This window comes from Struthio camelus, chromosome 24, assembly GCF_040807025.1.
Source record: "Struthio camelus isolate bStrCam1 chromosome 24, bStrCam1.hap1, whole genome shotgun sequence".
Lineage (NCBI taxonomy): Eukaryota > Metazoa > Chordata > Aves > Struthioniformes > Struthionidae > Struthio > Struthio camelus.
The window spans coordinates 2,885,845-2,895,754 of NC_090965.1; the positions used below are offsets into that span (position 1 = coordinate 2,885,845).

A 9,910-nucleotide genomic window follows, 5' to 3' on the forward strand; every position below is an offset into this window, starting at 1 on the left:
CCGCCGTGGGCCCCACTGGCCGGCAAACAAGCAGGTTTTTGCCGCCAGCTGTTCAACGCCAGCTTAGGCAGCAGCCGGATTGCGGCAGCAACGGCTGCCTGAGCCGGGCCCTCGCGCTCAGCCTACGCCGCCCTCCCCTCCGCGGGCAGCCGGAAGCCCTGGCCGGCCTCCTCCTCACAGCAGCCACCGGCAGCACCGCCTCCGCAGCGGCCCCGCCCCGCTCCGCGGCGCTGGCCCGGCCCCCCGCCCGCAGCCCCCCGCCGCAGCCCCCCGCCGCAGCCCAGCGCCCCCTCAGCGCCGCGCAGGCGCACGGCGCCGCCCGCCTCCGCGCCCCTCACCCCGCCCCCTGGGGCGGTGGCGGCGAGTGCGCCTGCGCGGCCATGGCGGCGGCCTGCACGGAGATGGAGCCGGCGGCGGCGGCGCCTCCTCCTCCTTCTCCTCCTCCTCCCGCCGCGCCGGGCTCGGGCGAGCTGGTGTGCGCGCAGGGCCGGAACCTGAAGGCGGTGCTGTGCCAGCGCTGCGGCTCCCGCGTGCTGCTGCCCGGCGCCGCCACCTTCGCTCGCCGTGAGGTACCGGGGCGGGAGGGGGGAGAGAGCTGAGGGCGGTGGCCGTTGGGGGGGGGGCGTGGGCGTGCCTGGGGGCGGGGCTGGCGGGGGGCAGTGCTCCCTGGGGGTGGGGCGGGGGCGTGTCTGGGGGCGGGGCTGCTGGGGGGAAGTGCTCCCTGGGGGTGGGACGTGGGCGTGTCTGGGGGCGGGGCCTGCGGGGGTAGCGCCCCCTGGGGGCGGGGCGGGCGGGGTGTAGCGCCCCCTGGGGGTGGGTGGGGTGTAGCGCCCCCTGGGGGTGGAACAGACAGGCTGTAGTACCCCTGGGAGTGGGTGGGGTGTAGCGCCCCCTGGGGGCGGGGCGGGCAGGGGGTAGCGCTCCCGCAGGGGGGCAGGGTGTAGTACTGCTGGGGGCAGTGGTGGGTGGGGTGTAGTGCCCCTGGGGGGTAGGGCAGACAGGGTGTAGTACTCCTGGGGGGGGCTGTAACACCCCTGGGAGTGGGTGGGCTGTAGGACCCCCTGGGGGCAGGGCAGGGGTGCCCCCAGGGGCAGGGCTCGATGTGCACCTTGCCCCAGCTCCTCCTGCCCGCCATGCGGAAGAAGGCGGCGGCAGCGGGCGGCGGTGGCAGCAGCGGCGGGGACGTGGTACGGGAGCACTGGCTGGTGCGCGACATGTTCTCCTTCGAGAACGTGGGCTTCACCCGCGATGTGGGCAACGTCAAGTTCCTGGTGTGCGCTGACTGCGAGGCGGGGCCCATCGGCTGGCACTGCCTCGACGACAAGGAGAGCTTCTACGTGGCGCTGGACCGCGTGGCCCACGAGTGATGCCAGTGCTGCAGCAGGCAGGCTGGAGACGGGAACAATGGGACTGCTGTCCTGGCATCTGCTCAGGGTGCGGGACTGGGCTACCAGGAACCCTGCTTGACAGCCTGAAGGAGGCCCAGCCACCACGCAGCCTGGCAACTCTGCAACCTGACAGACTGAACGAGGCCCAACCGAGTGACCCGCATCTGCCTGCTCTGCGTCCTGACTGACCGTGGCCTAGCTGGCCGCAGCCTGACAAACCGACCCGAGGCCCAGCTGACAGACCGTGGCTTGGCCACCTCACAGCTTTTCTGGCTGACTGCCCACGGCCTGGCTGCCCCACACCTGACTTACTTGAACTGAGGCCTGGCTGACTGACCACAGCCTGGCTAGCCCATGGCCTGACTGACCTACAGCCCAACTGGCTACCCCAGCAGCCCAGCTCACTGATCCACAGTCTGAGAGACCAGCACCAAGAAATACGGCGTTGGCAATACCGACTCCCTTGCCTGAGCCCACACGGGGAAGACGTCCCTGGTGGGAGAGTTGCCTGTGACCTGTAGTGCCAGCAGGGACAATTCACCATGAGAATTTTGCCAAATAGCTCATTCTGACACTGTTGCTAGGAGAAGTGGCCACAGGCCACCCTGGCTGCTCTCTGTGACTCCTTCCTTGTGCCCCATGGGCATTTGCATGGCTTCCAGGTGGGCAGGATGGTAAAAGCCACTTTTATTTTTCAAATGTGCTAGGATATCTTTCAGGCTGATCATTCTGTGACACAGCTATGTAAATGTGGATGGTAGCACAAGGGCAGGAGGACTAAGAGGACAGGACTGCTGCTTTGAATGGTAGTGGCAGCTTAAATCGTCTGAACTGCAGCCAAAGCAGTTACAGGGTTTAAGGTTGTATCTTCTGCTGATTTTCAAAAGAGATGTTCCCTGCCCTAACCTAACCCTAACCGTTAGGTTCTGTAAAACCTCGTCCCAGTTCGCAACTGTAACCTATGGCACCTAATGCATAAAGCATTAAACATGGCACCTAATGCATAAAGCGTGTGTAAGGCATTTAAACTAACATCATATGCAGCTTTATTAACAAAGAATTTGGAGATAAGTTAAGGTACAGAAAGAGCTTGCAGACAGCATAGGCTGATGAAATGGCAAATAAAGGCTGATGTTGTATAAAGCAGTCTTACAGCTTTTCAGAGAAAATGTAGCCACGTGCAAGATCATAGTCTGTCCAGGAACCACGAAAGAGGAGATGCCATCCTGAAAAGGATTTGAATCATTGGACAAGCAACTGAATGAGTGCTCGGTACTGAAGTAAGTCCAAAAAGTTGTGTGTGTATTAAACAGAGAATTCAGGAGGCAATTTCTGTTCTGTAAACGTTGCTTGTGAAAGTGATGTTGGGATAGTGCCTCCAGTTCTGGCCTCCCAGCTTTTGAAACATGGACACTGAACTGATTGAAAGTTGAAAGAAAGCGGCAGCAGCCATGCTTCTCAAGGTCTTTATCTTTTGGCATTTGCAATTCAGTTTCCATTCTCAGTTTGCAAGCCCTTGAATACAGCTGTTTTATAGTATAGTCTTGGATTACATCTACAGAGGGCATGCCTTACTGCAGTAGGTGTATCAGTACAATGTGCTGATAAAACATTTTGGGTATGAATGCAGCTATCAGGCACAACTGTCACTGCACTGGGATAATTTAGTTGTATTTGTGCATTGCCAAAATTAAGATCCGTTAAAGGTTAACAGTATTGCTGCTTATTACTGCTAGTGGGAGAGACTTCTACTTCACCCCTCTTTATTGAAACAACATTGCTAGCAAGGCAGGAGTCTGTAAGGCAGGCACAGGCTCAGGCAGATTATCCAGAAAGGCATCCTGGTCTGACCTGAAGGCAGCAGGTGAGGGAGAAACAAGTCCTTCCTTTTATTGGTGCTTGAGCACCTGCACTTTTAAGATTCAGAGACTCTGCCTTAACAGGAAAGCATAAAGGTTCTGGATGCATGTCTCTGCATTGAGTGCCTGAACTACAAAGATGTAGGTTGTTCTGGGGCTGCTCTTTTACAAACCTCTCCTGTGGGCAAACAAGATTTGTTGATGGGAGGCAGTGGGAGTGTAACCTTGTAATCTGGTGATTAAGACTCTTGCTTGGGTGGGGGACGAGTTTTGTCCTATGTCCTTGTTTCATGTGTGCCTTTGACATGAAAACTCTGTTTCCTCCTATCCTTCTCATGATTTAGCCCTAAGCCCTCTAACTGAACAGGTTCATCAAGTCTACCTGGAAGGGCAAGGAGAGCTTTGTCTGGGTTCTGCACAGGCACAAAGAAATAGCGGGATCGAGTCACTTTAATTTCACAATTCCACTTAAATTGTTTGTCTGATAGGGACGTGTGTTTTGACCTGTGATGCCTAGTTTATAATCCATGCTATTAATCTATAAAAAGTATGGCATGGTAGCTGCTCTTTGAATGCGGTATTGTGCAGAACAGGCTTGTGGATATCAGCTTGATTAATGCTGAGTAAATGGAACATCTCAAAGAACTGTACACGTGGAATCCTGATATTGGGGAATCGTCTGTGGGTGACACTGGGATGAGTCTGAGGTGCTGGTGGTGTGGTAGCTTCACCAGGGACCTAGAAAGAAAACAAAAAGGAGATAATATGACAGCTATAAAGAGGAAGCAATAAATAACAAAGAGGGTACCTCCATCTTGCCAGACAGACCAAACTCTTTGGTGAGTTTTGTTTATTTGAACGATATGGGGTTTTGGTTTTTTAATAACGTAACCAAAAGCAAGATCTTTGGAAGTAAGAGGGATTTATTTCACTACTGGGATTTAGGGCTCTGACAGACTTGCATAAACGGATTAAATTTGCAAAGCTGAAGTGCTTATCACCATTAAATATTTGCCTTGTCCCCATGAAGGACACCTCTGCTTCTGAGATGAATTGCTCTGCCGCTCTCATGAATTGCTCTGAGCTGCTGTGGTTCCAGGGATGCTTCACAAGTGAGTTTGGGCTTTCTTTCCGTGAGGTTGGCCGGAGCAAAAGTGGCAGAGGTAGCTGTTACTCTGGCCTGGTGTTAATTGCTCAGTGTTGTAGTAACTCAGCACTGTAATACTTAACTTACAGCCATGTGCCCGCCTGCCAGACTTAACACAGTCCCAAGTGAAATCTCAGGTTCTCTGTACAGTGCATGAAAAATGTGAGCACTGAAAAATGGGTTCTGGAAAGCTGCCACGTGGAGTGAGAAACAGCCAGAGAGAATATCAAAGAGGAGGCATAGCTTAGAGCTCAACCTACAAGAAGACATAAGCCTAATTTTCACTTTTGAAACCTTATTTCCAAAATTCAGATCCTTTAATCATGCTTCTTCCTCTTCCCGTCTGCCCCAGCTGCTTTGTATCCCTGGGAATGCCTGAAGTCCCTGATGTCTAGGTCTTTGCTAGTAAAGTTTCTACAGCCATCCAATCCTGAATGTGTCAAGCAGCCAAGTCCTTAGCTCGGACCAGAGGAGTCAGAACAGTGCCTTCACCCCAATAGGCTTCCTGGCCTGGGCCCACGTGGGTTACAGTTGACGGGGAGGTTTGGACCCTCCCTATCCTAGCACAGCAAGAGGGCACTTGCATGATATGTGAGGCCATTAGTTTCAAAGCTCCTCTCTGGAGACCTTAATCTGTTTTCTGTGTTCCCTAATGAGTTCCTTCACCAAGAGGCTGCTGGGAGTCTCTCAACCTCTCCTGTTGTTCCCTGTTTAGAGACAGAAGAGATGTTGCACGTGAGAAGCCATAACCAGTTCATGTGGTGCTTCTCAGGAGCGTGAGAGAGGTTGGTTCAGGTCTCCTAAGGCAGATTAGAGGCTGGTCTGCAGCAGACATGAGCAGTGATCTGTCGTGAAAGAAGTGTTCAAGTGACACCGTGACTATAGAGAGTGAGCAGGCTTGCATGGTTGTGAATCCCGTGTGGAAGGGGTCCTGAGCCCAATAAGAGGGGCAGTGTTTAGGCCTCTCATCAATCTTTCCTGCTGGTTCCCAAGGAAGGTGCCTTGTTCTGGCTTTTAAGGATCTTGTTTCTAGTGTTTCATTCTCCCATGGCAGTGTGTCTGTCTGTCTAAGGTTCCTCCGTGCTGTAAGCCTTCTTCCTGGAGTCAGAACCTTCAGGCAATCATGGCAGTGTTTTTTCACCCAATAATCTAGGAATTGGAGTGCCCTGTTGAGGTGAAAATTTTTCTTACCATAAGGTTCTGGACTGTGCTCTTTGGAATACCTTTACCAAATAGACCCGCTTTGCTCAGAGACTTGGTTAGAAGAGGGAGTTTGCCCTCACAGCCCAGTTGGCTGGATCGTATATCTAGGTGGAGAGGGAGACACTGTTCCAGGGAAGTTTAACAGTATTTGCAAGGTACAGCAGCATCACCAGGACAGAATACAGATGTGGCTCTAAGTTGCACCTACTGTGGTGTTATTCCAGACCTCTCCTGAAAGAGGCAGTTGTGTTTCAGCCCAGTCGAGTATTCCCTCCCTCACCTCCACAATGAGATCTAGCGCTTATGTGAGCACAAAAGAGAACTTTACTCTTTGATGAGTTCATTTGCTGTCAGATCAGCCAGTTGATCCAACTCACTCGGTGTCCTACTGCTGTTGGATCTAATGGAAGGGAAATGATGGGAACATGTGGTGAAGAGAGGGGACTAGGACTTTACTGTTGCAGGAGCCCGCTTTTGCACCTAGTTAAGCAGCATGAAACTGTATCAAGAGTATGAGCAAGCACAAGGCAGCTTTCTCCAGTCACCAAAACACTTTCTGGACAGTTGGGAGACCTCAGGTCAAAACCCTTCTTCAAATCAGCAGACTAGCGATTTGAATCCATTTCAGTGGGGCAGTGCTCAGAGGTGGTGAGGAACAGCTACTCCTCCTGCCCGTTTTGTGTGAGGGGAGGGATATGCTGAATGACAGCATCCTCCAGGGAACCCAGATTTGTGGTTCCTGCTGACTCTTAAATATGAAGTAGGATCACATATGAAGATTTCTGACGATTATGGAAATATTAGAAAGAAAGGCTTGTTGAGAATTTGCTGGTGGAAACCTTTGCGCCATGAGATCTTGGGATCTTTCAGCCTCAGGTAGGATCCTGGTTTCCTGCAGCGTGAAGAAGCTCTGAGATAATCCTTGAAGTCCAAGTAGCACAAACAGACATGGCACTAGTGAAGACACAGCTGTTCAGTAGAGCTTCTCAGTTTGACTGCTGATGCTCAGGAGCCTATCACCTGGGCTCACTCTGGGGGTGACAGTGTATCCTGAGAGCTGAAGGGAGAATGAAGAATAGAAGCAAAAGTACTGAGGAAGAGGGGAAAAGTAGCATCATTTTGTGGAATTCGAGCCTAGGCAGTTCCATGTGATGTTAACCGAGATTTAGAGGAAGAATGTCTACATTTAGCAAGCTTCACCTTAGAGGGGACAAAAGGGGAAGCTCTGCTGCGTTTATGCAACAGACAATAACACTGAGGTTCGGGAGCTTCGATAGAGTTAAACCATTTTCATGTTAATAAGAACAAATAAAACATTTGCATAGTCCCACAAAGATCAATCTTTTCACCGCTTTATATCTTCCATATTTCAAAACTTTTCCAGTTGCCTGCAGGAACTTCTAGGAGAAAAGGATAGACAGCCAAACTCCAGGTATGGGAAGCATATACACAAGACCTGTCAGCGCTCATCTTGCAGCCCATCTTTCCTTATTATCAACAAGAAAAGGCAGAAACCCTTATCTCTCCCTGCAGGTTGCTTTTTGAAATAGTTTGAAAATAGATTCTGCTCTTTAAATAGCTGCACGGACCTGACTTGTAAGACCCACCCTGTGCTAAGCTGTACTGTTGCCGAGAGGGGAAACCTGACTGATAAACCCGTGCCCCTTGGCCCAGCCGATTCCACCAGCGAGGTGAGTGAGAACCATGCAGAGCAGCATGTGAAGTCTCTGGCGCTTGGGGCCTTTCCTCAGCACTGCTTTTGGGTGGGATCAATTATAACAATTCTGTCTGATCACTTCCCAAGCTGGGTTTACGGCATGACTGTTTGCCTGAGTCAGATGTTTATCTACCATAAATCTAAGTGTATTTAGAACAGTGAAAAACAAATCCTGTTCCACTCTGACACTCAGGCATCAAGATTGGTTCACTGCCCCAAAACCTTTCCTTCCATAAGGAACTGTGGGAAGTGCATTTCACTGAAATAAGCAGGTGGTGCTTGGGGCAGGGACTGGAATTCAAGGCTCCCTCTTTCCACAGTTCTGCAAGTCAGCAAAAAAGTCTTGGTTTCTGGGCCTGACAGCTCCCAAAGCTGTCTCCGTAATTGTTCATCTCTTAACAGATGTCATCTTTGGCAGAGCTGGTAAGACAACATGGACGTTGAAGAAATAACTGGCTTAAAATGGTGTGCGAGGGTAAGAAGGAGAGTAGAAAGTAGAGGAGGGGCCAGGAGATGAAGCCAGGGCAGCAGAGTCAAGTAGATGAGGAGCTAAACAAGTTGTAACGAGATCAGTCTTCGGAACTACATAAAAGACTGATGAAAACTACATACTGGAAACAAGACTGAGCATGCAGATTAACATCTGGAGAGCTCTCCAAAGTGGGCATGCAGGTCCTTGATTGCAGGTTTGCAGGTTATGCAGTGAGGATACCTTTTGCTTGCTGCTCTTGGGGCCCTGCAACCAGTGTTCTTGACTGTAGTCTCCCAGCTATACTGGAAGAAAAGGAGAGTATCTCTTTCTAACCGCAAATTAATTGAACGCGTTACGGTAGGATTCAGCTAGAGTAAAGACACTTTTCAGCCCTGTGCTCAGTCGCGGCCATAGTTCAAGGGTCCTAATAACACTATAATATTTTTTTAGTTACCAGGCATCCACTGCCTTTCGTTCCTCATGGAGCCAAATAGACAAGCCATGTCGTCTTCTCAGGAGGTAATCTCTTCTTGTGCATTCATTTCACAGTAGCTTGGAAGAGGATTTTGCTGTTAGCTTCCCTGCTGCATTTTGGATCTCTGCCATTCAGCTAGTCATCACGTAGGCAGACAGGAGGGCTTAAGGTAGGACTTTTGCTATATCTGCAGCTCAGTGCATCTGTGGAACCTGCTGCCACCAGGTATCAAGGTGAGGAGCTCAGCAGAGTTCAGCAGATTATGGATTGATTAAGCAAGGCCAGTTTTGCTAGGAGAGGTAGCTTTGGCATCACATCTCTCCTACACATCTCACCTTGCTTATTTCTTTAGACCACCAGAGCTACAAGAGCAAAACTATTAAGCTATGTGAATAGATGCTGTCATACCAGCACAGAGACAGTAATGTATGGATGTTTGGGATGAAGGGAGATGTCTGTAATGTATTATGAATATTCTCTAGATGTCATTTTATGTGCCTGACATTACACTCCTTGGCAGGAACAAGAAAAGTATAAGGAAATGAAACAATAAGGGAGAGGAAATAGCTTCAGGGTCCTTAAATGAATAGTGCAAGAAAATGCTTCCCTGCCTCCCACAAAGCCAGGTTAATAAAGGCCAAAGCCTAGAATCAAAGGAACACTAAACCACCAAGTATTTTGCCTAAAACCACGAAGTATTTTACAGCTGCTGGGGGACACAGAAAGAAACCATGGCGGATGAGTGTAACTTGCCATAAAAATGCAAAGAGGAATAGAAAAGGTTTTGATAAAAGCCAGATTTATGCCCTTTTTTTAATTTGTCATGCATCTCAACATAAATAATATTTTTGTATTGAGCTGCTCGTCAGCCAGGGTCTTAGAGAGCAGCTTTCTTACAAGTGCAGATGGGCACTGGTGTCACAGAGACTGGAGAAGAGGGGGAGGGTAGCCTAGCAATCCAGACTAAGAGGGGCTAAGTCCATGCTACCGAGTGAAAATCAAGTGCTCTGCTCCCCAAATGCAATCTTGAGAAAGAGAGAACCGGCTCCTGCATCACTGAGATAACCCTTCTGTCTCCTGACAGGGGGAAGCAGGACTCCCTTTGGGAAAATTTTCTTGCATATTTTCTAACAGTCCATGCAGAATGGCATCGAACAACCTAAAGGTTGCTGCAACTCAACTTTTTGAGTACTGCACTTCTGAATCTCACAGAGATCTGCACAGACGGTAACAACTCATGGCAAGGGAAATATCCTTTGATCATCACACTTCCTGGGGGCAATGGTTAAAATAATATGAACAGTTCAGATATGACTTTGCATGGACAAATACCCAGTTACCCGTCCCTCCTTGGCACAGTTATACCAGACGTGTAGGCAGAGGGGTGGAGGGAGATGCATCTGAATGCAGGCTGTAATCTCATAAATGTGCTCAGGCCTGAAACTGGGGCATGTTCTGACCAATGCAGCTGCAGTTCAGCCACCAGAGGAGGCCAAAGCAATAAGAGCAGGAGCTGTGGTTTCTCCAGCAGCCTGTTTTCCTGGCGGGTATTAGTCTGGAAGGACAGGTCAGAACTGCAGGCAAAGTCTGTCCTTGAAAAGGCTGTGAGGGCAATTTGCAGAGTCGATAGGACTCACATGTCCCTGGGG

The 9,910-nt window shown here is 50.4% G+C and overlaps 1 protein-coding gene across 1 annotated transcript; it reads left to right on the forward strand.

Moving 5' to 3' along the window:
• Positions 1-299: 299 nt before the first annotated feature.
• RABIF (RAB interacting factor) lies at positions 300-2,396 on the forward strand. Its single transcript, XM_068918080.1, has 2 exons — positions 300-569; positions 1,119-2,396. The coding sequence occupies exons 1-2, from the start codon at positions 381-383 to the stop codon at positions 1,365-1,367; spliced, it is 438 nt and encodes a 145-aa protein (XP_068774181.1). The 5' UTR covers positions 300-380; the 3' UTR covers positions 1,368-2,396.
• Positions 2,397-9,910: the final 7,514 nt, after the last annotated feature.

What these genes read in the sequence shown, in the direction of transcription:
- RABIF (XM_068918080.1), top strand. Translation starts at nt 381, where the DNA reads ATGGCGGCGGCCTGCACGGAGATGGAGCCGGCGGCGGCGGCGCCTCCT. An exon ending in CCACCTTCGCTCGCCGTGAG is followed by an intron (nt 570 to 1,118) that starts GTACCGGGGCGG and finishes ACCTTGCCCCAG; the next exon opens with CTCCTCCTGCCCGCCATGCG.